Below are 27,525 nucleotides of genomic sequence, written 5' to 3'. Positions count from 1 at the left end.
GTGGTGGCTCACGCCTGTAATCCCAGCACTTTGGGAGGCCGAGGTGGGCAGATCACGAGGTCAGGAGATCGAGACCATCCTGGCTAACATGATGAAACCCCGTCTCTACTAAAAATACAACAAATTAGCCGGGCGTGGTGGCGGGCGCCTGTAGTCCCAGTTACTCGGGAGGCTGAGATAGAGTGAGACTGTGTTTCAAAAAAAAAAAAAAAAAAAAGCTGTACTGAGTACCAGGAGCCTGGAGGCAGCTGAGAATGAGGAGCAGGTACTGAGACTTTGGGACTGCTTGGCTGTAAGGGTTTATTGCACAGAGGTGATCTAGTGCTTCTCAAACTTCGGTGTGTAGCAGAATGATCTGGAGGCCCAGGCTTGCTGGAGAAGAGGACTCAGGCCACTGTGTTTTTACGAAGTTCTACAGGTGAATCTGATACCCACCAAAGTGCTACACCCACACAGTAGCTATCATGTGTGCCAAATGAACGCAGGAGGCCAAGGACACCTCCTCTGAGAAGCCTTCCTGGGCTTCTCTACTGGAGTGCTCTAGCCGACACCCAGCACGCAAGAGATACCCCGGTAGCCTCAGGGCTGTATTCTGCTTGTGAATGCTGTCTTGTCCCTGTAAACCCAGTGGCTTCATCTGTGCCTCTTTGACTCTTCAGTTCCTGGCACAGACTTGAGCTCTTGGCAATATTCTTCCATCAATATTTGCTGAGATGACCCTGAGTTGTCCAGGGAACCAGGTTCAGGCCTGCCAGCCCCCTCGAAGCTGGGGAGGGAAGGCTTGGCTCCTGCCTCGTGTCATCACCCCTGTCTGGTGGACTGCAGTGGGCTGAGGAACAGGGCCCGAGTAGTTTATCACTCAAGCCTCTGACTAACCTACGTGGGAGAGTGAGATGCGTCTGATTTTTTCATCCCACAGGTGCCCTCCAGCTACCCTCTGGGGAGGGTCCAGTTCCCAGTGTGGGGGAAGGGGCGTACCTGTCTCCCCAGTCTGGCTGGCATTGGTGAGGCAAGTGCACTGCTGGAGGAGGGTGCTGGTCTTGTCTGCCACACAGGGTGGCAGTGTCTGGGGCTCACGCCTGTACTCCCAGCACTTTGGGAGGCCGAGGTGGGAGGATCACCTGAGGTCAGGAGTTCAAGACCAGCCTTTGAAGCCATGGTTGGAATCCCAGCCCCACTGGCTGCCCAGACCTTGAGCAAGTTACTTAATTCAACATCTAAGTGTCAGTTTCCTCACCTGATAAGCAGAAGAAATAACATGACCTCCCTCATGAGGCCAGCAAGTGAATTAAACGAAACAGTGCAGACCTTAACAGAGAGCCTGGTGCTGACACGCTCCACCAGTATGATCTTCACTTTCTTTCTCTGGAGTTGACGTGGTCAGCTGCAAGGAAAGGGTTAGCAGTTGTTGTTTGCTTTATTTGTCATTTTTTTTTTTTTTTTTGAGACTGAGTCTCGCTCTGTTGCCCAGGCTGGAGTGCAATGACACGGTCTCGGCTCACTGCAACCTCCACCTCCAGGGTTCAAGTGATTCTCCTACCTCAGCCTCCCTAGTAGTTGGGATTATAGGCACCCGCCATCATGTCCGGCTAATTTTTTTTTTTTTTTTTTGTATTTTTGTAGAGATAGGATTTCACTATGTTGACCAGGCTGGTCTTGAACTCCTGACCTCAGGTGAGCCACCTGCCTCAGCCTCCCCAAGTGCTGGGATTACAGGCATGAGCCACTGCGCCCGGCCTGTCATGTTTGTTTGTTTAACTGCAAGGTTGCAAATCTCAATGGGGCTGTGTATATGTTGGGGGGTTAGGTGCTGTGGCCTCTGGGCCTCTGCCGGGCGCAGAGGACACGTTCTTGCTGCCTGGGACCTCAGAGGATGCCCCGGGAACCTTCCTGGATCTCTGACTCTCCTCCCATGTCTTGGTGCCTTCTCTGTTAGGATCCTTCCTTGTGGAGTATCTGTGCTTTTCCCAAACCTTGACGCTCAGGAGACATCATCACTGCAGAATAATGCAGCCACAGGCCCTGGGCTCCTTTTGCTGTTTGGCAAATGCTGCAGCCTCAGGCATTAACTGAGTATCACTGGCTCTCCTGGGCGCCCAGCTTTTGCTGGGCTTGTCTCAGGGTTTATCAGCTCCAGGCTAGGCCGTCGGATCTGGGGGAGGGGCAGACAGGTTGGAGGCGGAGGCTTCCACTCCAGGCTGTTGTTTCTCTCCTAAAGTATCCAACCTCCGAAGACCCATTTGTGTTCCACATAGGAAAGTTCTATCCCTCCAGGTAGCCTCACGCTGACCTTCTCTCCTGCCACTGATAACCCTGGCCTTCCCCAGCAAGAGTGCCTGCCCAGCCCTGTCCTGGATCACCATGGGGACTGCCGGGCGTGTTCTTGGGGACTGCCAATGAGGGGCACTGTGCTGTGCTCAGATGGCCACGGGAAGGTGGGGGGCAGTGTGGGCTGGGCAGGTCCCCGTAATTTAAGCCCCGAAGCTTGGGAAAGATTAACTCCTGAAATCAGACGGCTTTAGGGACTCTCCTGCATGTCACTCACAATCCAAGATGCTCCCCTGAGTGGGAGGGAACAGACCATGCCAGTTCCTAAGCTCCAGGGTCTCCTCTTCAAATCCTCCTTGTGAAGTCGGCTTCAGGCTGCAGGGGTGGAACCACAGCTGCTGGACCGGAGCTCTGCCCTGGGGGAGGGGCGCCTCATAGGGGAATGCCATCGGCTTCCTTTAGGGCTCTTGTGGGGGTGGAAACAGGGTCAGGAACCGCCCTCCCCCCACCTAAGTCGTGATCCTGGAACGTTCTCTTCTCATGGAAGTTCAGTGTGGTCATTACCCTCTGAGCTGTCTCTCCAACCTTCTCTCTGTCTGTTCCCACGCAAACCTCGAGGGTTGTTGCTGTTAGGCAGGAATCTAGACCCAACATGGCGGCGTTACCCGGCGTAGCAGGCCTTTTGTTAAAGACTCCCTTCACCCTTGTACACACCCGCAGACCTACATGCGTCAGAGTTCTGGCTGGGCAACCACACTCCCCCATGACCTGCAGCTCACCTGCATTCCACAAGTTCGTAAACAGCAGTTTCGGTTGACAGTTTCCAAAGACCCCTTCCTCATGACCCTTACTCAACTCCTGCCCTAGTAGTTTCAAGACCCCCCAGGCCCTGTTTGCACAACCAGCTTCCCTACCTCTCGGGCTATAAGAAGCCCCTACCCTCCTCCCTCAGCGCCACTTCCTTGGCCCACACCTTTGGACCGAGGAACCTCGCCCGCGAGTCCTAATAAAAGGCTATTCTCACTGCCATTTGCCTTGTGTCTTTGTTCCCGGTTTGGCTCCAGCCTCAGTTTACCTTTACAGTTGCCTAAGTTCAACTACGACTTCTTATTTTTTTAATCTTTAATATTTATTTGGAGGGAAAACTCAGATTTGCAGTACAAAAATATACTTTTGTAAAACGCTTTTTTAAAAATAATTATAGATTTGGCCGGGCACGGTGGCTCAAGCCTGTAATCCCAGCACTTTGGGAGGCCGAGACGGGCGGATCACGAGGTCAGGAGATCGAGACCATCCTGGCTAACACGGTGAAACCCCGTCTCTACTAAAAAATACATAAAAACTAGCTGGGCGAGGTGGCGGGCACCTGTAGTCCCAGCTACTCGGGAGGCTGAGGCAGGAGAATGGCGTAAACCCGGGAGGCGGAGCTTGCAGTGAGCTGAGATCCGGCCACTGCACCCCAGCCTGGGCAACAGAGCGAGACTCCGTCTCAAAAAAAAAAAAAAAAATTATAGATTCACAGGCCTTGCAAAAATAGAACAGAGAGGTCTGGTGTAGCCTTCATCCAGTTTGGCCCAATAGTCACATTTATCTAAGTGTCGTTCAATATCAAAACCAAGGAAATGGACATTGGTATTCTGTGTGTGTGTGTGTGTGTGTGTGTTTGTGTGTGGTGTCCCAGTTCCACCTACACCATGCTCCAATAGATGCTGGGGACATACTGTGAATAAGACCCCGTTCCAGTTGCCCAGGGACTCAGAGTCAAGTGCAAAAGAGACACATACAAATGACATCAAAACAACAAAAATTCCTGGCCGGGCGCGGTGGCTCATACCTGTAATCCCAGCACTTTGGGAGGCCGAGGAGAGCGGATCACGAGGTCATGAGATCGAGACCATCTTGGCCAACGTGGTGAAACCCCATCTCTACTAAAATACAAAAAAAAAATTAGCCAGGCGTGGTGGCGCGTGCCTGTAGTCCCACCTACTCAGGAGGCTGAGGCAGGGGAATTGTTTGAACCCTGGAGGCAGAGGTTGTGGTGAGCCGAGATTGTGCCCCTGTACTCCAGCCTGGCGACAGAGCAAGACTCCATCTCAAAATAATAATAATAAATCCTGATCACACTAGCTAACGCTTACTGGCTGCTTCCTGCATCCTTTATGTAAATTACCTCATTTCAGAGTCACACCTCCCTACGAGGGTGAAGCTATTGTCACTTGGTAGATGAGGAAACACTGATCCGGGAGGTTAAGCCACTGTGCAATGCCATGCCAGCTGGTAGGTGACTGGGGCAGGCAGAATGTGATGAGGGCATCGACCAGGGTGGAGTGAAAGCTCTGAGAGCTCAGGGTGGGAAGAGCAGGGCAGGGATATCGGACAGTGTCTGGAGATATTTTTGGCTATCAAGATGGGGGTGTGGGCCAGGCTCAGTGGCTTCCATCACCTTGGGAGGCCAAGACAGGAGGATCACTTGAGCCCAGGAGTTTGAGACCAGCCTGGGCAACACAGAGAGAGCCTGTCTCTACAAAACAAAACAAAAATTAGCTGGATGTGGTGGTGTGCACCTGTAGTCCAAGCTACTTGTGAGGCTGGAGAGGCTAAGGCAGGAGGATTGCTTGAGCCTAGGAATTCAAGGCTTCTGTGAGCCAAGATTTCATCACTATACTTCATATACTCCAGCCTGGGCGATAGAGTAAAAGTCTGTCTCAAAAAAAAAAAAAAAAGAAAAAGAAAAAGAGTGGTGTGTGTGTTTGTGTGTGTGTGCGCATGCTACTGGCATCAAGTGTGTAGAGACCAGGGATATTGCTAAATGTCCTACAGTGCACAGGACAGCCCCTGACACAAAAAGTGCCTGAGTCCCAAATGTGAATCATGCACGACTGAGAAACTCCAGGGAAAGTTTCCAGGGGAGATGCTATCAGGACAGAGTTGGCCAAACTAAGGAGCAAGAAGGTGGCTTCAGACAGAACAAAAGTATGGACAAAGGCTGTGGGAAGCAGCACAGTACCAGACTTGACCTCAAGTGATCTGCCTGCCTTGGCCACCTAAAGTGTTGGGGTTACACCTGTATTCCTACCACTTTGGGAGGCTGAGGTGGGTGGATCCCATGAACCAGGAGTTTGAGACCAGCCTGGCCAACATGGTGAAACCCTGTCTCTACTAAAAATACAAAAATTAGCCAGGCGTGGTGGTGGGCAACTGTAGTCCCAGCTACTCGGGAGGCTGCGGCAGGAGAACCCGGGAGACGGAGTTTGCCATGAGCCGAGAACCCATGAGGTGGAGGTTCACCACTGCACTCAAGCCTGGGCAGCAGAGCGAGACTCCGTCTCAAAACAAAAAAATAAAATAAATGATCTTTTTCAGCAGGACCATCCATTTTCCAGCTAACTCAGCAGCATGTAGTCATCTGCCACCGTCCTCAGGAAGTGTGCGAGTGCCGGGCGTGGAGCCTGGTGCAGTGAGCCCTCTGCGGGGTGTGCTGCTGTCTTTACCTGGCTTGCAGCGACTGGTATTGGGAAACTTTTCACGTCGTTCCAGAAACAGTTAGGCAGCACCTTCAATAAAATTAGCCACATTTTCTGTCCTAGATAAAATATCGGAAGAGGCTTACATCTGCATACATTTGCAGGTATCTGCTTAAGAACCACCTTAGCGTGGCTTTTGCATTCCAGACTGAGGGCTCTTCCAGGAGTCAGAGCGCTTGCTGCTGCTCCCAGCGGCTTCGGAGAATCCCACTGGGGATCCATGCTGAAGAGTCACCTCTAGGGAGAAGCTCTCGGCCCCCATCAGGGCTCCGCTCCCACGTTGTGGACTGTTCCGGGGATGGTGTCCTGCACTCTCAGACCACTCCTGCAGCCCCTCCTGGCTGCTGCTCCGGGCTCAGAGTGCTCAGTGTTATGAAGGAGCAGATGTTTCTAAGAGAAACACACACAAAATCATTACATCAGATGCCGGGATCATCACCTGCAGTGCCTCCAATGACGATAGCCTCTGAGACTCGTTGCTTGGGCAGTCACTGGCAGATTGGCACTCCAGGGGTCCAGCCTCCCACCCCCAAATGCTTTGCAGAGCCTCACCAAACAGACGCGATTGTATTGACTGACTGTCACTCCGTGGTCATAGATACCTGAGAGCTGATGGTCAAAGCTGATTAGCTGGGGCTGTAAGGCAGGATGGCCCTGGACATGCAGGGTTTGAGGGGGTGGGGGTGTTCTTCAGGCTCTCAAAGGTCTTGCATTGCTCAACTGTGCCTGACACGGACCCCAGTGTCATCTCTGGTTCCCTCCTCTAGGTGTGCACAATCTTCACTGCAGAGCACACCACGCATGGGCACATCAAGATGCACCATGACTACACCGTGGTGGGCCTGGGGGACTCCAGCACGTGGAGGCTGCCTTATCTCAACCGCTGTGTCTACACATTCCTTGCTCCTTTCCTCCTCCCCATCGCCACTCCACTGGTGGCTGTCGGTGAGTGCCATCAGAGCCCAAGTCGGCAGTGCCCTGCATGGACCTGGTTCTCCTGCTCTCTTTCCCTGCCTGGCTTCATGGAGGCTGCTTATAGAGGAAAGCCTGATAGATTCTTGCTGAGACAGCATGGCAGGGTAGAAAGAGCCTCGGACCCAGAGCTAAGTCTGGTTCTGCCACTTACTAGCTGGGGACCACGGGCAGATAATTTAACCTGTCTGAGTCTCGGGTCCTGTACCTGCTCCTCAAGTACGGTATGAAAGAAAATGAGGTCCTAGGTATAAAAATGTTTTGCAGGGTCCAGGCATGGTGGCTCACGCCTGTAATCCCAGCACTTTGAGAGGCTGAGGCAGGTGGATTGCCTGAGCTTAGGAGTTTGAGACCACCCTGGGCAACATGGTGAAACCCCATCTCCACTAAAACACAAGAAATTAGCTGGGTGTGGTGGTGGGTGCCTGTAGTCCCAGCTACTTGGGAGGCTGAGGCAGGAGAATCACTTGAACCCAGGAGACGGAGCTTGCAGTGAGCTGAGATCGCGCCACTGCACTCCAGCCTGGGTGACAGAGTGAGACTGTGTCTCCAAAAAAAAAAAAAAATTGCTTTGCAGAAATAATACTTCCTGTTATCAGCTTTGATATCAGGAGAGTGATGTCATATGGTGGAAGGAGGCAGGGGCGATGGGGCAGCTAGACCTGGATTCAAATCCCAGGGCTTGACTTGGTCAGATTGCTTAATGTTTCTGTTTCTTTCTTTGTTTTTCTTTTCATTTTTTCTTTTCTTTTCTCTCTCTCTCGCTCTTTTTTTTTTTTTTTTTTTTTTTTTTAACAGAGTCTCACTTTGTTGGCCAGGCTAGAGAGTGCAGTGGCACAATCTCAGCTCACTGCAGGTGGCACACACCCGTAGTCTCAACTACTCAGGGGGCTGAAGTGGGAGGATCACCCAAGCCTGGAGGTCAGGCTCCTCCTGAGTAGCTGGGACTACAGGTGTGTGCCACCACACCCAGCAAATTTTGTGTATCTTTGATAGAGGTGGGGTTTCACCATGTTGCCCAGGCTGGTCTCGAACTCATAGGCTCAAGCGATCTGCTCACCTTGGCCTCCAAAAGTGCTTGGTTTATAGGCTTGAGCCACCAAGCCTGGCCTCTGTTTCTTCATCCACACAATGGGGACCCTGCTTTTCAGGGTGCCCCCGCCAACGCCTTAGCATGCTTGAGCCAGCAGAGAGCTGCTCCTGATGGATCTGAGCCTTGCCTGTCCCCTCCACGTCTTGCCCTTCCGGCAGAGCGGCTGAGGAAGGTGGAGCTCAGGACGGCCCTGCGGACGCTGGCCCTGATTTCCCTGGGCCTTTATTCTCACTACTGGCTGCTCCTGAACATGTCAGGCTTCAAGAGCCCCAGCTCGGCCCTGGGCTGCACGTTCCTCACCAGTCCTGTTGGCCCACCCCTACCACCACGTCAACATCTTCCAGGTGAGGCCACCCCAACCTGGGCACTGGGCAGCTAAGGGGGACATTCTCCAGGGGCCCTGACTGAAGGCTGGACTCTAGGGTGAGGAGAGAGGGGCCACCTGAAGGATGAGGCATCCTCCCTCTCGCTCTCATCACACTGTGCCCTTGCCTCATCCTGGAGAGACCCTTCCTGCTGTCTTCACTAGTCAAGATCCTACTCATGATTCACAGTGAAATTGCACAGGTAGTGTCGGTGCTTCCTCTGCCAGGTACTATGTTAGGTCAGGAGCTCAGAGGTGAGCAGGAGCTTCGGGTTGGTGCAGGATAGGACACAATTATGGAATTAAGTAATTAACAGCAGTTGTGGTATGTCGTCCCTTCCTGACCACCCCCAACTCCAAGGATCATTCAAGAGTTTTGGTTTCAGGTAAGAAGCAAGCTTCTCAGCTGGGTGCGGCGGCTCACTCCTGTAATCCCAGCACTTTGGGAGGCCGAGGTGGGTGGATCACCTGAGGTCAGGAGTTGGAGACCAGCCTGGCCAACGTCGCAAAATCCTGTCTATTAAAAACACAAAAATTAGCTGGGTATAGTGGCAAGCCCCAGTAATCCCAGCTACTTGGGAGGCTGAGGCGGGAGAATCGCTTGAACCTGGGGGGCGGAGGTTGCAGTGAGCTGAGATTGTGTCACTGTACTCCAGCCTGGGGGACACAACGAGACTCTGGCTAACAAAAATAAAAATAAAAATAAAAAAGAAGTGAGCTGTTCTTCAACATAGTCGGCTGCCTCCCTCCATGCGCAGATGCCAAGCGGTAGGAGATAAAGGCCTCAGCGACTGCCCCAAGGCAGGCAGATGCGTAGATGCCAAGTGGTAGGAGATAAAGGCCCCAGTGCCTGCCCTGAGGCAGATGGAGGAACTGAACACGGAGTTCCTCATGGGAGGCCAGGGCTCAGCATTCAGCTCCGGCGTCATTTCCACAGGGACATCTCCCTGTTTCCTGCTCAGGGAAGGCCCCAGAGTAGAGCTTCCTGTACCTCCTTGTCTAGCACTTACCACAACTGCTGTTAACAACTTAATCACTTAATTCCACAATTGTGTCCTGTCCTGCACCCACTGAAGCTCCTGGTCACCTCCGAGTTCCTGACCTAGGACAGCACCTGGCAGAGGAAGCACTCGACACTGTTAAACTTGATCTTGAATGATGAGTAGGATCTTGACTGGTGAACAGAGCAGGAAGGGTCTCTTCAGGACGAGGCAAGGGCACGGTGTGATGAGACTGAGTGGTAGGCAGTTGAGAGCATTAGGGAACCATGGGACCTGAGACATGCCCAGGCTAAGCCCCTCACTGTTCAGATGGGGAGGGAGGCCCAGAGATGGATGAGACTCAGTACGGAAAACAGAGAGGGTCGTCATCGCAGCTGGGCCAGGAACCCCTCTACCAGGTCCCCCCACATGGGAGGTGGGGGACACAAGAATCCTCTGGGTAGCATGAGATCCCAGGACACCTGAAGTCGGGTGGGGAGGTCCAGGCTACCCGGCGTGACCCATGTGTCTGTCACAGCACATTGGCTGCCCATGTTCTCCCGGGACAACAAGCCCCGCCGGATACACATGATGAGCCTGAGGGTGCTTAACCTGGCCCGGGTGCCTGTGCTGGACTGGGCGTTTGGCCACTCGATCATCAGCTGCCACGTGGAACAGCACCTCTTCCCCAGGCTCTCTGATAACATGTGCCTGAAGGTAGTCGAGGGCTGGGCTGGGGGTGCTGGAATGAAGGGACTGTTAGAGGGTGGAAAGGAAGATTCTTCAGCCCAGCGGGGTCGCTCACACCTGTAATCCTGGCACATTCGGAGGCTGAGGCGGGCAGATGGCTTGAGCCCAGGAGTTTGAGAGCAGCCTGGGCAAGATGGTGAAACCCCGTCTCTACAAAAAATTCAAAAATTAGCCAGGTGTGGGGGCACATGCTTGTGGTCTGAGCTGCTTGGAAGCTGAGGTGAGGACCACCTGAGTCTGCGGAGGCTGAGGCTGCAATGAACCATAATCGCGCCACTGCACTCCAGCCTGGGTGATGGGGTAAGACGCTGTCTTAAAAAAAAAAAAAAAAAAAAAAAAGGTGGCAGGGGAGGGACGAACCTTCAGGGTTCACCTGAACTCCAAGTCCCCCAACTGGCCTGGTCAGAGGTCACCCAGGAAGGGCAGCCCAGCATATCCACAGCAGTATGGGTTTCAGATCAGAGACACCCAGGTTTCTTACTAGCAGGGCCACTCTGGACAAGTGAACTGAATGCCTCTAGGCCTCAGCTTTCTCTTCTGTAAAACAGAAGCAGAAGGGCTTATGTTGACAGGCTTCGAGGATGAAATGGAGAAATATATCTGAAATGTTCGGCACACAGTAGGTGCTTGGTAAAAGGGAGCTCTGGTTTTTATCCCCCTGTGCCAAGGAGGGCTGTCACGCAGTCAGGATCCCTGGATGTTGGGGAGAAGCCACTCCTTTCTTCTGCTGGGTTGGGGACAAGAATTCTCTGACTTAAGCCCTTCTACTCCTCAGGAGAATCTTGGAACAAGGCCGATAGGGGCTGCGGGTGGGAACATGATGCCCCCCGCCACCCACCATAGGATGATGGGCCTGTCCACAGCCCCGGCTCATAGGCCCCTCTCCTGCCCATTTTCCACCAGGTGAAGCCCGTGGTGTTCCAGTTCCTCCATGAGAAGCAGCTACCGTACAACGAGGACTCGTACCTGGCTCGCTTCTGGCTCTTTCTCCATTGCTATGAGGAATTCATGGTGCAGGCCCCACCTATCACTGAGCTCGTGGGGCTGCAATGAGGCCGGGCCAGTGCAGCCACCCCATCCCTCCCTGGCCCTCCTGCTGCTGTTGGCCCAGGCGGTGTGGCTCAGTGGCTGGTGGCGGACCTGGAGAGTGGAGGCACCAGGCAGGCAGGGGGGCAGGGGAACTCAGGCCTGGGGTCCGGGGTCCACCTGCCTTGCGTGCTTTTCTGGGTTTTGAGGGGTGTCTGGGGGAGGTGGTAATGGTGGCTGTGCATTCTGGTCAGTCGGGACCTCAGCAACTTCATCTCAGGACTAAAGAGCTGGGTCCTTCCCCCTGCTCTATCCTTGGTAGGACTAAGGGGAGGTGACAAGGTGAGTGAGGAGGGATACTGTGCAGGGGCCACCTGGGAGACAGCAGGGGGCACAGAGAGATCAGGGTCAGTTCCCTCGGCTGGGACCTCCCTGGCATTGGGACAGCCCCACATGGCCTTGGCCACTGTTTCCTTCAGGCTCTGCGCACCAAGGTGCCCTCTCCCTGGGGACCTCAGGGTGAGCTTGCTTTTGGCAGGCCTTCCTCGATCCTCAGCCAAAGGAACCTATGCAAGGTACTGGCTCAGCAGTTCCCCAGGCCGCAGTATCAGTGAGATAAAAGTGAGTGTGTTTTGTGGGGAGGGAACTCCAGGGGAAGTGAGGGGAGAAGGTTCCTCAGGGACAGAGTCGGGAAAGAGTATAAATAGCAGGCTGGGGGAGGTGGCTCACGCCTGTAATCCCAGCACTTTGGGAGGCCGAGGCGGGCGGATCATGAGGTCAGGAGTTCGAAACCAGCCTGGCCAATATGGTGAAACTTTGTCTCTACTACAAATACAAAAATTTAGCTGGGTGTGGTGGCGGACACCTGTAGTCCCAGCTACTGTGGAGGCTGAGGCAGGAGAATCGCTTGAACCTGGGAGGTGGAGGTTGCAGTGAGCCAAGATTGCACCATTGCACTCCAGCCTGGGCGACAGAGCGAGACTGCATCTCAAAAACAAAACAAAACAAAACAAAACAAAACAAAACAAAAAGAATAAATAGCTTTGAATGTGACCTTGGCTAGTTCAAACAGTTTGCTTTGTTCTGTGATGTTTAGAAGTGGTGAACCTGGGGATCATCCACTGGGAGAGAGAAGAATTTGTGGGAGGGGGCTGGGGTTGGAGGGGGTTCTGGGAACAGGGTCTGGAGGACAGATGGCCTCAGAGAGGAATGGGAGGAGGGTGGGGTGCAGATAGAAGAGCCTGAAGTCAGGGCTGGGCGGGGCTGTGGAAGGATGGTCTGCAGCCTGGGAATGAGGTAGGAATATAAGGGAACTGCCAATGCCAGGCAGAGGAAGAGGCCAAGGTGCTGGGGGAACACCACTGAGATTCAGCCTACAGTGGGTAGTATTGAGAGGGCCAGGAACTGCCCCAGCTGGGGGCTGGACTGGGAGGGTGCCAGGAAGTGCCCAGGTGGAGGCTGACAGAGAGACAGAGAAGGAGGCCAGACCCATTAGTTGAAAACAGGGTCTCTCACCTCGGCACCATTGACTTTTTTTTTATTTTTTATTATTTTTATTTTTTTTTTGAGACGGAGTCTCGCTGTGTCTCCCAGGCTGGAGTGCAGTGGCGCGATCTCAGCTCACTGCAAGCTCCGCCTCCCGGGTTCACGCCATTCTCCCGCCTCAGCCTCCGAGTAGCTGGGACTACAGGCGCCCGCCACCTCGCCCGGCTAATTTTTTGTATTTTTAGTAGAGACGGGGTTTCACCGTGTTAGCCAGGATGGTCTTGATCTCCTGACCTCGTGATCCGCCCGTCTCGGCCTCCCAAAGTGCTGGAATTACAGGCTTGAGCCACCGCGCCCGGCTTTTTTTTTTTTTTTAAATGGAGACGAAGTCTTGCTCTGTTGCACAGGCTGGAGTGCAGTGGCACGATCTCAGCTCACTGCAACTTCCCCCTCCCAGGTTCAAGCGATTCTCAACCTCCCAAGTAGCTGGGACTACAGGCGCCTGCCGCCATGCCCGGCTAATTTTTTGTTATTTTAGTAGAGATGGAGTTTCACCATGTTGCCCAAGCTGGTCTTGAACTCCTGAGCTCAGGCAATCCGCCCACCTCGACCTCCCAAAGTGTTAGGATTACAGGCATTAGCCACCGTGCCCGGTCACTACTGACATTTTATCTGGCCAATTCTGTGTTGTTGGGGGCTGTCCTGTGCATTATAGGATGTTTAGCAGCATCACTGGTTTCTACCTACTAGATGCTGGGAACAAGTTGTGACAATCAAAAATGTCTCCAGACATTGCCAAGTCAACCCAGTTGAGAACATGCAAGTCATTCTCTGAGCAAGTAATTGCCTTGTTTTTCAGTGAAGGCCTTGGATGGGGTGAAAGGCATGCTGACCCTGCTGATAAGGAGACAAACTGCCGGCAAATGGGGGCCTGTGGGATGGGCAGAGGGGTGTGGCTACAGGCACAGGCATTCCCTGAGCCCTGTTCCGTTGGAGAGCCCCTCTGTGGTGTGGCCTTAGGCAGCTGCAGAGAGGCCATTGATTCCTTTAGGTGCACTCCCCACTCATCTCCACCACACCTTCCTTTACCAAAGACCGCAGCTCCTTTAGGGGCCCTTTTCCATAGCTAAAGGCTCTCACTAGTTCCTAAACAGTCTGAAACAGCTCCCTCCAGGCTTGTGGTAGTAGTGGCTTCCAGCTGTTGCTAGCCTGGGGTGCTTCTCCATTCCCTTCACCCTGCTCATACCTCTGTATACAAACTCCTTCATTAAACTGTCCTCAATCACCCCTTTTGAGTGTGCCATCTGTTTCCTGCTAGAAGGCTGACTGATAGACTGGAATTTTGGATCCAGGCAGCCCTCTTGGCACGAGGCAGGCTTGGCGGCTCCCCAGCCCACCGCTTTGCTATATGTTATTGCTGCTCCTCGGAAATGCATTAGCAGCTTAGAAATGGCCTTGAGGTCTAGGGGTGTAATTAATCAAACTGCTAATTCTCCATCTGAGAAATGCAGTGGCAGAAAAGGCCCCAGTTGCACAGTCCTGGCTCATAATGAAAACCATCCAAATACATAACCAATGACTCACTGTTATTGATCTTGACTTGACTGGGGTATGGGCAGCAGCTGCAGGCCCTGGTGCCAGATCTGGCTGTACCATGGGTATCCTGGGAACAAGTCACTCGATTGCTTTGAGGCTCCATTTTCTGTTTCGCTTAGGATGTGGGCTGGGAATTTCTGGGGCCTGAGAGGTGAGGGAGGTGACAGGAGTGAATGAAGTATATCCAGGTCTCTGCAGAGGCCTAAGGTCTAATCTATAGAGACATATGGGAGACGGTCATAATACATATGGATGACGATGATAATAGCTAATGTTTATCTAGCATTTATGGAAGTTGTCTTTAGCTACATCACCTGATTTTAATGTCTACAACAAAGTGCCGCTGTTCATATTTCCCCCGAATGTTAGAGATGGTGAAAAAAAGTCCTGGAGAGATTAAATTTCTCAACGTTATATAGCTAGTAAGTGGAGGAAGAGGGATTCAAACCTAGTGTTGTCTGACTCTAGAATCCATCCTCTTCACCACCAGATATACTGCCTCTAGATGGGGAGCCCTACATATACTTTTCGATTGTATGAATTTCCATTATGTGCCAGCCAGTGTGTGAAGCCCTGGGGATGTAAGAGCTAACGAGATTGGGTCCCCATCTTTGTGGAGCTTATAGTCTAGTGCAGGGGTGGTCAAACTCTGTGAAGGACCAGATAGTAAGTATCTGGGGCTTTGCGAACCATATGATCTCTGTTACAACTACTCAATTGTGCCGTCAAAGCACAAATATAGCCATAGACAATATGTAAAGAAGCATGGATGTCTTCCAATAAAAAGTTTTATTCAAACCGAAGTCTGAATTTCATGTAATTTTTACATGTCACACGATTTTATTTTTTACCATTAAAAATGTAAAAACCAGCTGGGTGCAGTGGCTCACTCCTGTAATCCTGGCACTTTGCAAGGCCGAGGTGGGAGGATCACTTTGAGCTCAGGAGTTCGAGACCAGCCTGGGCGACATGGCAAAATCCCATTTTTCACAAAAAATTCAAAAATGAACCAGGTGTGGTGGCAGGCACCTGTGGTCCCAGCCACTCCGGAAGCCGAGGCCTGAGGCTTGCTTGAGCCAGGAAGCAGAGGTTGCAGTGAGCCGAGATGGCACCACTGCACTCCAGCCTGGGTGACAGAGCGGGACCCTGTCTCAAAAACCAAAACCAAACCCCAAAACCTTCAAAAAAACCAAAAACAGTAAAAGCCATTCTTGTTGGTCATTCAAAACATGTTGGTGGACAGTATTTGGTGGACAGTATTTGGCCTGCAATCTATATGTTTGCCTACTCCTGGTCTAGTGGGACAGGCATAAAACACAGGACCTATTAGAAAGCAGAACAGTATTTACTTACCAGTGGGCGAGAGGGGAAGTGACCAGTAAGGGCACAGAGGACTACTGGGATATTGGCCATGCTTTATTTCTTGATCTGGGTGATGGTTATATGGTTACACCTTGTGATATATTGTCAAGTTGTACACTTATGATTTGTGCACTTTTCTGTATGTTATTCTTGAATTTAAAATCTCGTTAAAAACGACAGTGTAGTAAGTCATGATGCGGAAAGGTCGGATGCTGTGGAATGAGAAGCTTTAACTCCTTGGAACTTGGGAGGGGGCGGGTCAGAGAAAAGGCTTCTCCAAGGAAGTCATGTTTGACAAGAAGGCCCATGGGGAAAAGGAAGAGGGATTAGGTTTATTGGGTCAGCTGTGACTACGGATCCTGTTCTGATTTAAAAAAATATTTTGGTCATAGACTTATTGCATTAATTTTGACCTTTTAAAACGTTGCGGTATTATATTTATCTTGATTACTGAGTGTTTTGGAGCCCCCTTAAATTCTGAACCCGAGGGGAGTACCTCAACCCTGGTCCCGACACGGCTGTACGGGGGTCGGAGGCTCTGTACTTAGTACCATAGGTACTAGTACACTGCCACGCCCCCCTTTTCTTCACCTATGTAATGGGAAAGGAGGTGAGGTGAGACGAGCTTTCCAGGGTTTAATATTCTCCCTGGCCCGACAAAGACAGGGATTTGAGGGATTACCTCGGCACAACACCCGGGGTCCAAGAACGAAGCTGCGGGGTTCCGCACGGGAGCTCCCTTGTTCCGGACTTCCGCACTCAGGTTATTTCCCAAAGGCGGGAAGGCTGGCTTGGAGCCGGACTAATGATTGGCTGGAACGAAGTCACGCGGGAGGATTCGCTATCAAATGGCACGGGCTATGCGTCATCAGCGAGCGACGAGAGCCTCCCGAGAGGGGCGCGGCTAAGTAAAATAGGCTCCTTTCTAATTGGTTATTTCCTTGGGAAAAGACTGAAACAGCGATGGAGATTCGCTGTCTTCTAGGCTTCCGGGATTTGGGGGGAAGGTGAGGCTTGGGGAGAAATGTATTAAATCGCGTATACCCCGGATGCTCTGAGGGGCGGGGCTTCCACGGTGGGGCGTAGTTAAGGGCGGGTCTCTCTTTTGGGGGCGGGATTCTCTTGAGAGTAGGGGTGGAGCCGCAACGCTCTGCTTTCCCGGAGCGCGGGGGGCGGGGTTAGGGGCAGGGCCTCGCTTGTGGGCGGGCCCGGGCAGGGGCGGGCTTGCACTGCGGGGCAGTAGCCAGGACCGGATCCGCTTGCAGGTTGCTGTTCCCAGCCATGGCTTCGCGCTGCTGGCGCTGGTGGGGCTGGTCAGCGTGGCCTCGGACCCGGCCGCCTCCCGCCGGGAGCACCCCGAGTAGGAGCAGGGCGCCTTTGGGGCTGGATGGGAGGGCGGGGAGGCCTGCGAGCGCTGAGTAGGGGTCGGAGCCGAGCTGGGGCAGGGCTGGAGAGGGATGAGACTGAAGGAGTGTCTTCTTGCTAGCGAGATCGCGGTAGTGTACGGGGGTGGGCGGAGATCTGTGCGTGAGATGTGAGGCTCCTAGAGTGAGAGACGGAGGTCAACAAAGGTGAAAAGTAGAGACTTTGAGATCCACAGGTGTGAGACGGGGTGAATGGGGAGTGATACGGAGGTCTGTGGGGCGAGAGGCGAAGTCTGAGTCGAAACAGGGATCTGTAGGAATAAGACGGGTCTATATGGGCAATATAGCGTTTTGTGGACCCACGGGGGCGAGATTGGGATGATGTGGAGGCCGTTGGAAGGATGTGGGATTCCAGCGGATTGGACAGGGAATGAAGTGTTATTGGGCAGGCCATTGGCAGTGGTGTAGTAGGTTCATGGGTGAGATGTGAGGCTCTGGATGAACACACAGCCTTTGGGGGTTCAGTTGAAGTAAGAGACCCTCAAATGCCACAGCCTTGAGGAACAAGAGAAGGAGGATGCAGGTGAGGGTGAAGCTTGGGAAGTTCCAGCTTCTGTTGGATATTCAGGTTGGTTTGGGACTGGGGAGAGAAGTTAATTTTGACCTTTTCCCTCTCCTCTGCCTGGCCCCAGGCTTCCGCCACCATTTATCCACACAGGAGAAGACCCCTCAGATCTGTGTGGTGGGCAGTGGCCCTGCTGGCTTCTACACAGCCCAACACCTGCTAAAGGTAAACCACTTACTCATAGTCCATCATTCACCTGCTGCTCCAGTCCTAAGGGCAAGGCTCACCCTCTTTGGGTTTTAAGAGCACTCCTGGATGCCTGATGGGGATCCAGCCATCTGGCCTGGATACTTCCCACGTGCTTCCTCACCTACACCTGAGGCTCCCCTCCCCTCATGTCCTCAGTGTGAGAGAGGTATAAAACACACATTGGTGGTGAGTGGTCAGTGGCAGGTAGTCAGCTTTGCCTCCCTGGCCAAGCACTCCGGGGGGTTTATGTAGACCTGCAAAATGACTTTGTTCTCCTTTATCTTCCCTCCTTTCTCCTCTGTCTTCACTCTGTCCCAAACATCCTGCATCTCGAGGCTACCCACCTCCTCTGCTTTCTGTAACTTTACCTGCCTTGCGATGCCCTCCTCACCCGTAGCTCCAGTCCTCCATGCCATTCTGTTATTTCAGCCTGCCCTCTGCCCCTCTCCCTTTCCCTGTGAAGGCCAGGATCTCAAGGCTTTCAGCGTCCGCCTTGGCAGGAAGGGCCCCAAGCCAAGTCTACAGGTTATACTTGAGACTGCACATCAGACTTTGGGACAGAGTAGAGAAGGGATACCCAGGTTAACTGAGACACGAGACAATTGCCTAGCTTTGGAGAGGCTTGGAGTGTCCGTGGAGATAGGAGAAAGGATGAATATCTTAATTATACACACACACACACACACACACACGAAATGTAGGGTGACCAACTGGCCTGGATTGCCTAGGATAAGGGACTTCAGCGCTAGCTGAAGGTTCTTGGGAAACCAGGATGAGCTGATCACTCTGCTGAAAAGTGACCCATGCATGCTTCCCAGGCAACACAGCTGAAAGAGCTAATTACAATAGTGTGGGCAGCGTGAGCCGAGGCAGGTGGGGTCAATCAGAAACTGTTTCCTGGGCCGGAAGCCCAGGTGGCTCATGCCTGTAATCCCAGCACTTTGGGAGGCCGAGGCAGGTGGATCACGTGAGGTCAGGAGTTTGAGACAAGCCTGGCCAACATGGTGAAACCCCCATCTCTACTAAAAATACAAAATTTGGCCACGTGTGGTGGCACATGTGTGTAGTCCCAGGTACTTAGGAGGCTGAGTCTGGAGGATCGCTTGAACCCAGGAGGTGGAGGTGGCATTGAGCCACCTCCAGCCTGGGCGACAGAGAAAGACCCTGTCTCAAAAAAAAAAAAAAAAAAGAGAGAGAGAGTGCATTTGAGCTTCACTGAAGCAGACCAAGGGCTTTGGCGAGGGCCTCCCACATGTGGGGAGTCATCCTGGAATGCAAGGCCATGGGCACGCTGCCATGTGGGAGGGAGGACAGCCTGGGCTCTGGGATGGAAATCAGGGAGCACACAGGGGCTGGAGAGGCCCTGAAGGGCTTCGTATAAGGGACATTTTGTTAGCTGAGCCTGAAATTTTGGAAGCGGGGAGAGTAAGCCTTCCAGGCAGTGCTCTTTTTTTTTTTTTTTTTTTTTTTTTTTTTTTTTTTTTGAGATGGAGTCTGGCTCTGTCACCCAGGCTGGAGTTCAGTGGCATAATCTCAGCTCACTTCAACCTCCACCTCCCAGGTTCAAGCGATTCTCCTGCCTCAGCCTCCTGAGTAACGGGGTTACAGGCGCACACCACCATATCCAGCTAATTTTTGTATTTTTAGTTGAGACAGGGTTTCACTATGTTGATCAGGCTGGTTTTGAACTCCTGACCTTGGCCTCCCAAAGTGCTGAGATTACAGGCATGAGTCCCCGCGCCCGGCCAGGCAGTGTTCTTGGCACGACTGTACTCAGCTGGCAGACACGTGCATGCTTTCCTTGTGGAATGGGATGGGGAGGGGCTCAGGCCAGTTACAACCCTTGTTCTGATCCTTGGGCTGATCTTTGCCCACAGGGAGCTCCAAGCTACTGGCTGTGCTCCTAAGACAGGACCACGTGCAGCACGTTTGGGACAGTGGCACTTAGCTTGAGTCAGGCACTGAGCACAGCATCTCGTAGCATCCTCATGACAACCTGCAAAGCAGGTGTCATGCCTCTTGCTTCACAGGTAAGGATGCCAGGGCTGAGTGAGGTTGTCCAAGCTTCCACTGCGGAGCAGGGACGGCACTGGGGTCTCAGCGAAGGCAGCTCCATGCGAGGCCATCCATGTTCGTCCATTCAGTAACCATTTACTGGACGTGACATGTTCTGGGCACAGGCTTCACTGGGAACATGGGGGTGAGCAGGACAGACGTCCCTGTGCTCGAGGACCTGACATTCGAATGTCGGGGGGACCGGTGGATAATTTACAAGGTATTTTAGGGCTCTGACGGCTGTAAGCACAGAGACTGGGGTGCGGGGAGGGGGTCCATGCCCAGTCTGGAGGAAGAGATGTCCCAATTGCAGTCTGAAGGGCAGTAGATGTCAGGTTGGGGGACAATGGCAGGAGTGTCCCAGGCACAGAAAACCATGTGAACAAAGAGGAAGAGAATGGCCCTCTGGGGAAAGGGCAAGTTCTGGAAGGTGTGTGTGTGCAGTAAGGAATGAGGAGGTGAGAGCCGAGGCTGAGAGGTAGGTAGGACCCAGATCCTGGAGGGCTTGGAAGCCACTGACCAGGCTCTGGAGGCAGGTTTCTCTGGGAGGTGTCCACAGCTGTCTCCTCTTCCCCCATCAGAGTCTCCTGGGACATCTTATGAAAATACACATTTCTGGGCCTAGCTCGGACCTAATCAAACTCTGTGGCTGGGCCCAAGAGTCAGCAATGTTGAACACCCTGAAGGATTCCTGTGCCCACTGCTGTAGGTGGTTGGCTTCACTGGAGAGTTTTCAGGGTGCTGATTTCCTTCAGGATGCCCCTCTGCCTGCAGGGTAGGTCCAGGCAGGGCTGGTGGCCAGAGAGCAGTGGGGAGCTGCTGGGGTGGTAGTGAGGAAGAGGACTGGGAGGATAGGGGATTGATGGGATCAGGTGGGGGGTCAGGGAGGAGCCCCAAGTTCCAGCTTGGGCCCTGAGTGGATGGGGTCGAGGGAACAGGAGCAGAAGGGGAGCGGTTTGGGGCAAGGGGACTTGGCTTAAATCTGGATGGATTTGAGGTGTCTGGGGTGGGACATCCAGGGGTCTCAGGTTTGGAGCTTGGGAAGATGTCTCGGCAGGAGAGAGAGAGAGTAGAAAGTCATCAGCAAGTTAAAGGGAATTTGGGGTTGCAGGAGGGAGTGGGTTAAATCCCCAGGGAGGAAGAAGGGGGGCCACATCGGAAGAACCTCAGAGAATGTCCTTGTTAGCGGGGAGCAGCTAGAGGGACGGGAGGGAGGGAGGGAGGGAGGGAGGGAGGAAGGAAACCTGGAAGATGAGGTCAGCCACGAGAGATAAGGGGTAAGAATATCTGGCAGACTTAGTGTTCCGGAGGTGGCCCTGGAGAGGACAACGTGACCCAGAGTGAAGGATCCGTCACAGGAAAGAATGGAAGATAAGGATAGAGAGGTCGGTTGGGTGAGGTGTTGACCTCCAGGCCGAGCAGTTTGAACTTTATGCTGTGGCACTGGCCCCCAGCGAAGATTTTTGAGCAAGGCAGTGACATACAGCAACAGAATAGTAATGATAGCTCCCTTCTTGATTGAACACTCAGAGTAGGTTGCACCCCGGGCTGCCTGATTACTCATTTAACCTTGAGCAGGACGCCGCAGGGCTCTTCATTTGGACAGAGAAGAAACTTTGCCCAGGCCATAAGCCAGCTAGTGCTGGAGCTGGGATTGGCACCCAAGGCTACCTGTTTGACTCCAAGCTGGGAGCACTTTGTGGGTACAACATCGTGGGCCTTGAGAGAGGTGGTTTGGGGAGCCCCCTGTGGCTGGCCTGGGATGGAGAGAGGCAGGAGGTGGGGGAGGGTGGACTTGGGTACAGGCAGGGGAGTGGAGGGGAAGAGGGGATTTGGGCAAAGGTGAGGAGGTGGGTGGGAGCCTTAGTTGTGGGTAGGGAGACTGATGGGCAGGGGCTTATTTGTCTTGAGTCCCAGTGAAGCTGGAGGTGTCATAGTGAGGACCTATGATAGGATGGGGGGCTGGGCGTGTCAGCCGTAGCACCCCTAACTGCTTTACTGCTAACCGGCCTGTGGCCCAGAGTCCCACCACCCTGACCTCCTGATGCTTCCCAGCAGCTGTGAGAGGGAGCTGTCATCCGTCCTAGTGTGCAGAGGGGGAGACTGAGACCTGGGGAGGCCCTGGGACTTGCTGGGATCATGTGGCTGGTTGGTGGCAGAGCCAGACCAGACTTGCCTGCTGGACCCCCGACCCTGTGCCTTCCACATGGCCTCTCAAGGTGCCCCGGGAAGGCGGTCAGCGCAGAACCACTGCCTGAGACTGTCTCTCTAAGACTGGGAGCAGGCCCATTTCCACCTCTCTTCCCCATGAATCCCCAGCTCTGCCCCCTCCCTGTCCTGCTGCTCCCCTTTTCCCAGAGCGTGGTCCTGGGCACTAGAGCTAAGGCACCTGTGAATTTGGAGGGTGGCCCTCAGGTCCTCAGACTGGCTGGGACCTGAGGGTCCCAAGTGTCGAAGGGTTGGAGGCCAGGGCTGTGGGTTGCGCTTGACCTGAGAAGATCAAGAAGCCGCCCTGATACAATGCCACCTGGGGAAAGCCACAGCCTCCTCAGCTGGCCACATTTCTCCCCATCTCCAAGGGCTGGCCGTCTCCTTTTTTCTTTTCTTTTTTTTTTTTTTTTTGATACAGAGTCTTGCTCTGTCACCGAGGCTGGAGTACAGTTGCGCGATCTTGGCTCACTGCAAACTCTGCCTCCCGGGTTCAAGTGATTCTCCTGCCTCAGCCTCCTGAGTAGCTGGGATTACAGGTGCCCACTACCATGCCCTGCTAATTTTTGTGTTTTTAGTAGAGATGGGTTTCACCATGTTGGTCAGGCTGGTCTCGAACTCCTGACCTCAGGTGATCCACCCGCCTCAGCCTCCCAAAGTGCTGGGCTGACAGGTGCGAGCCGCCGCGAGGAGTGAGTGCTCTTTTTCCTTGCAGAGGGTGGAAACCTTGTGTTCTCAGCCCAGAGTCCTGAACTCTCCTGCTCTGTCTGGGGAAGGGGAGGACCTGGGGGGTCCCAGCCTCTCTCTCAGCCCCACCAGCTGCCACCCTGTTCCCAGCAGCACCCCCAGGCCCACGTGGACATCTACGAGAAGCAGCCCGTGCCCTTTGGCCTGGTGCGCTTTGGCGTGGCGCCTGATCACCCCGAGGTGAAGGTGGGTCTCTGTGGGCCTGGAGGCTGGGGTTTGGAGGCTTTGGTCAAGATGAGGAGGGCAGGGAGGCTCCCTGGCTGGATGACAGGACTTCATGCCGTCTGTGCCGATGCCGCCCAGCTTTCATCCTGGGGACACACAGCGGTGAGGGTGGTGCAGACGTGGACCCTGGAGCTACCTCACCCTCTAACCCCTCCCATTCCTGGGGGACCTGGCAGAATGTCATCAACACATTTACCCAGACGGCCCACTCTGGCCGCTGTGCCTTCTGGGGCAACGTGGAGGTGGGCAGGGACGTGACGGTGCCGGAGCTGCGGGAGGCCTACCATGCTGTGGTGCTGGTGAGTGCAGCCAGGCCCTAGGTCGGGGAGGCAGGGGCTGCAGAAGGGGACTGGTGGCTGGGGGTGGAAGGCAGCAGGGGTGAGGCCAGGATGCAAGCTGCTGAGGAGAAGCTGGAAGGAGGCCACTGGGAGCCTGGGGGGCTGCCCGGCCCATCAGTGCTGGTGTTGAGGGCTGTGGGTCTTGGGCCTGCCATCTTTCATCAGAGCTACGGGGCAGAGGACCATCGGGCCCTGGAAATTCCTGGTGAGGAGCTGCCAGGTGTGTGCTCCGCCCGGGCCTTCGTGGGCTGGTACAACGGGCTTCCTGAGAACCGGGAGGTGAGTTTGGGGAGCATGCCTGCTGCCTCTTCCTCCCCGCCCCTCAGCCTTTTAATGCCAGCCCTGGGGAAAGAGGGAGGGAGCTGCCATTCAATGGCGAGACGTGACCTCATGCTGACTGAGGTGGGAGGCCAGCTGTGGAGGACCTTGGGGGAGAGCTGGGTCCAGGTGGGGGAGGAGGGACCAGAGTTGTGGACTTTACCAGTGTGGGGAAGCCCCAGGGCACAGTGGGGACCAGGCGTGAGGCACCTGCAGACTGAGATGAGCTGAGTGGAGCAAGGCTGGGGGACCCTATCGAGACCTTTTCCCTCCAGCTGGAGCCAGACTTGAGCTGTGACACAGCCGTGATTCTGGGGCAGGGGAACGTGGCTCTGGATGTGGCCCGCATCCTACTGACCCCACCTGAGCACCTGGAGGTGAGTGTTAGGTCGGGGCTGGGGGGGGTGGAGGGGGAGTCACCCTGAGGATAGAGTGCCCTTGTCTGCAGGGTTCAGGCCTCACCTCTCCAAGCTGGACTCAGTGCCTCTGTTTCCCTGTGGTGCCCAGGCAGAGGCCCTCTGAAGGGCAGTGCCATGAGCTTCCTCTTCTACCATTTTCCCTTCACTTTCTGCACTCCAGCTAAGTGGTGTTTTTCTCTTATTCTTCAGTACGCCACAGGACCCTTGCTCACACCATCCCCTGCTTGGATCATCCCCACTCACCTCCCACCAGTTAACAGCTAAAGTTCACCTTTGAAATCTTGGCTCAGTTGTCCTTTCCACCAGAACGTCCCTGAATTGGTCCACTCCCCCATCTTGCCTCCTCCCATAGCCCTGTCTGCTTCTGTTTCACAGCCTGTTATCGCCACGGCAATTTTACACACATTGATGAGTGTTTGATGAGTATTTATCTCCCCAGCAGATCTGAAGCTCTGTGAGGGCCTGCACCTTGTCTCTTTTGCTCACCATTGACCACCTCTGCTCCTCCAAGCTCTTCGCATGTCGGGGAGCACATGGTAGAGGCCCAGTGAATACTTGTTGAATGACCGTGTGGTTCTGGTGTGCTATTAGTTGGAGCCATTTGCAGAGTTGGCAGCAATGCTCCATCTGGCCACCAGGGGGGAGCAGTGGTGCAATTTTGGGCCGCCAGCCGTCTGGCCCACGGTGGGGACATGACCAAATGGAGAGTGCCCTTTCCTGGGTCAGTGTCTGATGACTCCAAGGCCCTCCTTTTGTGCCAGAGAACGGACATCACGAAGGCAGCCCTGGGTGTACTGAGGCAGAGTCGAGTGAAGACAGTGTGGCTAGTGGGCCGGCGTGGACCCCTGCAAGTGGCCTTCACCATTAAGGTGCTGGGGCCAGAGTGGGAGGAGCCAGGGTTCCAAGTGGAGGGGGCCTCTCCTTAAGGAGCAGGGGTGGGGCAGAGCCCCTGGGAGTAGCTGCTGCCTGGGATGGAAGAAGGGGAGCAGCCAGGGCCCCGGGGGCCCTGTGCCTTCAGGGAAGAGGGGAGGTGTCTCCTGCCTGGGCTGGACCCTGGGGTGGGCTGAGGTGGACTGTGTCCCGGGCCTGACCTCCTCCCCCTTCCCTGCCCCCATCTTCAAGGAGCTTCGGGAGATGATTCAGTTACCGGGAGCGCGGCCCATTTTGGATCCTGCGGATTTCTTGGGCCTCCAGGACAAGATCAAGGGTGAGGGACCCTGGCCTGGCCCCCCAAATACTAGGGGGAGGGTGGCCTAGGTCAGACAGGGACTGGGGAAGGGTGTGCAGGGAGAGGGCTGGGGCCCAGGGACAGCCTGGAGACATTCTACGTTGCCAACAGAGGTCCCCCGCCCAAGGAAGCGGCTGACGGAACTGCTGCTTCGAACGGCCACGGAGAAGCCAGGGCCAGAGGAGGCTGCCCGCTGGGCATCAGCCTCCCGTGCCTGGGGCCTCCGCTTTTTCCGAAGCCCCCAGCAGGTGCTGCCCTCACCAGATGGGCGGCGGGCGGCAGGTGTCCGCCTGGCAGTCACTAGACTGGAGGTGAGTCTCACGTTTCCCAAAGACACCCCGTTCCCAGGCCTCTGCCACCCCAGCCTGGTGTTGCCCACACTCTCCCCAACAGGGTGTCGGTGAGGCCACCCGTGCAGTGCCCACGGGAGACATGGAAGACCTCCCTTGTGGGCTGGTGCTCAGCAGCGTTGGATATAAGAGCCGTCCTGTGGACCCAAGCGTGCCCTTTGACTCCAAGCTTGGGGTCATCCCCAATGTGGAGGGCCGGGTTATGGATGTGCCAGGTGAGAGGGTGTGAGGAGGCTGGGTGCTGAATTATGGTGAGAGGCCGAGAAGCTGGTATCTCCTGGGGCCACACGTTCATTCATCTAGCAACACGCACTGAGAAGCTTCTGTAGGGCAGGCCCTCTCCAGGACCCAGTACCACCCTCCTCTTGGCCCTGAGAGAAGTTCCAGTCTAGCTAGGACATATGGGCCATATGTCGGGTCATTAAGTCATTCAACAGACATTTACTGAGGTCTGTTCTGGGCTAGGCCCTGTGCTTAGTGCTGGGATTGGAGATTAATAAGGCAACCTGTGTCCTCAGGGAGCTTCCAGCTTTACTAAGGGCCCACATACCTATCTAGTGATTAATTCACTTGGTAAACATTTACCAAGGGCCTACTGAAACTGCAGGGGAGCAAGCCTCAGCTCCTAAGCTTAGGGATCCCCTCATCTATAGAGAAACAGGTATAAGGGGTCAGCCTGGTAAAAACAGGGCGAGAAGAATCCAGGGCAGTGGACCAGTGGCCACAGCGGGCTCAGCCGACAGTCTGCTGAGAGGCGTGGGGTGTCTGTGTGCGTGCACATGGTATAGATTGTGGGCACAGGATGGCCAGGGTGGTATCCAGCCACCTCCCTTCCTTCCCCTTTTGTTACCCCCTCTCAGGCCTCTACTGCAGCGGCTGGGTGAAGAGAGGACCTACAGGTGTCATAGCCACAACCATGACTGACAGCTTCCTCACTGGCCAGATGTTGCTGCAGGACCTGAAGGCTGGGCTGCTCCCCTCGGGCCCCAGGCCTGGCTACGCTGCCATCCAGGCCCTGCTCAGCAGCCGAGGTCTGGGCCCCGATGCTGAGGTCCTGGGAGGTGGGGTGGGTGGTCCTTCTCTGGGGCCTCACTCTTTGGGAGGGGCTTGTTCTGGGAGGGGTGAAGGAGGAGGTGTTAAGAATCTCCCCTCTGCTTCAGGGGTCCGGCCAGTCTCTTTCTCAGACTGGGAGAAGCTAGATGCCGAGGAGGTGGCCCGGGGCCAGGGCACAGGGAAGCCCAGGGAGAAGCTGGTGGATCCTCAAGAGATGCTACGCCTGCTGGGGCACTGAGCCCAGCCCCAGCCCCTGTCCCTGGCAGGGAAGGGATGAATGCTGGGAGGGGAAGGGCTCCATCCGTCTGAGTGGGACTTTGCAACCTCTGCTGATCCCAGCTGGCTGTGGCTTGGAGGCTTGGCTGCTATTCCAGCGTCTCCTCCCTCCTAGGGAAGGTCGCCCTTGCGCCCGAGGGTTTAGCTTTCAGCAACCGAGGTAACCTTAGGGACAGGTGGAGGTGCGGGCCGACCTAACTCCTTACCCACCTCTCTACTGCTGGACTGTGGAGGGTCACCAGGTTGGGAACATGCTGGAAATAAAACAGCTGCAACCAAAAGCCATGGTTAATGGGGGACTTTTTTTGGAAGGATTGGGGTCGGGGGTCACCTTCTGGCCGTAGCTCCCCTACCGTCACCAGGCGGCGCTGCAGAGACGGCTCCCTGCTCCGGGGCCTTTCGGGGGCTTGGTGGGGCTCGGCAGCCAGGCCTGGCATAGACACCTTTCCTTTCTCCGCTCGGCTCTGCTGTGGCTGCGGGTTGCCTGTCTTCTGTCCACACTAGGGCTGCCTGGGACCGGGACCCCTCCTCCCTGGTGAGACCTCAGTACAATCAAAACAGAAGAGAAGAAATGGGAGCAGGGGGACTGAGCAGCAGCTTGTCCCCTGTACCTCTGGGTGCCCCAGGCGAGTCTAGCCCGGGGCCCATTCTTTGGCTCCCAAAACCTTCCTGCGTCTGTTTCGAGTCAGACCCACTGGCCTTTAAAAATA

General features: G+C 54.6%; 2 protein-coding genes and 1 long non-coding RNA gene across 3 annotated transcripts; 2 read left to right on the top strand and 1 right to left on the bottom strand.

The window, feature by feature from the left end:
* Nucleotides 1-275: 275 nt before the first annotated feature.
* On the bottom strand, nucleotides 276-16,181 carry LOC144335925 (uncharacterized). The gene is made up of 7 exons (XR_013407218.1): nucleotides 16,103-16,181; nucleotides 5,760-6,182; nucleotides 4,103-4,196; nucleotides 2,546-2,684; nucleotides 1,309-1,384; nucleotides 979-1,121; nucleotides 276-876 (listed from the first exon to the last, which is right to left on the bottom strand). It is a non-coding gene; the product is annotated as an uncharacterized LOC144335925 (long non-coding RNA).
* FADS6 (fatty acid desaturase 6) lies at nucleotides 6,246-11,004 on the top strand. The gene is given in 7 exon segments (XM_077969668.1): nucleotides 6,246-6,359; nucleotides 6,560-6,737; nucleotides 8,016-8,160; nucleotides 8,162-8,201; nucleotides 9,740-9,746; nucleotides 9,749-9,918; nucleotides 10,855-11,004. Coding segments are annotated over 7 exon segments (804 nt in total).
* Nucleotides 16,182-16,640: 459 nt separating the features above from the next.
* FDXR (ferredoxin reductase) lies at nucleotides 16,641-27,096 on the top strand. Its single transcript, XM_077972683.1, is given in 14 exon segments — nucleotides 16,641-16,780; nucleotides 17,295-17,324; nucleotides 17,327-17,412; nucleotides 17,503-17,574; nucleotides 22,702-22,794; nucleotides 23,010-23,132; nucleotides 23,337-23,450; nucleotides 23,765-23,866; nucleotides 24,670-24,777; nucleotides 25,031-25,115; nucleotides 25,248-25,447; nucleotides 25,530-25,701; nucleotides 26,347-26,517; nucleotides 26,647-27,096. Coding segments are annotated over 14 exon segments (1,566 nt in total). The 5' UTR covers nucleotides 16,641-16,701; the 3' UTR covers nucleotides 26,778-27,096.
* The last annotated feature ends 429 nt before the right edge of the window (nucleotides 27,097-27,525 follow it).

The sequence above is a fragment of the Macaca mulatta genome, chromosome 16 (genome assembly GCF_049350105.2).
Source record: "Macaca mulatta isolate MMU2019108-1 chromosome 16, T2T-MMU8v2.0, whole genome shotgun sequence".
NCBI lineage: Eukaryota > Metazoa > Chordata > Mammalia > Primates > Cercopithecidae > Macaca > Macaca mulatta.
Note: the sequence above shows the minus strand (reverse complement) of the source record. Positions and strands in the feature narration are given on the sequence as shown.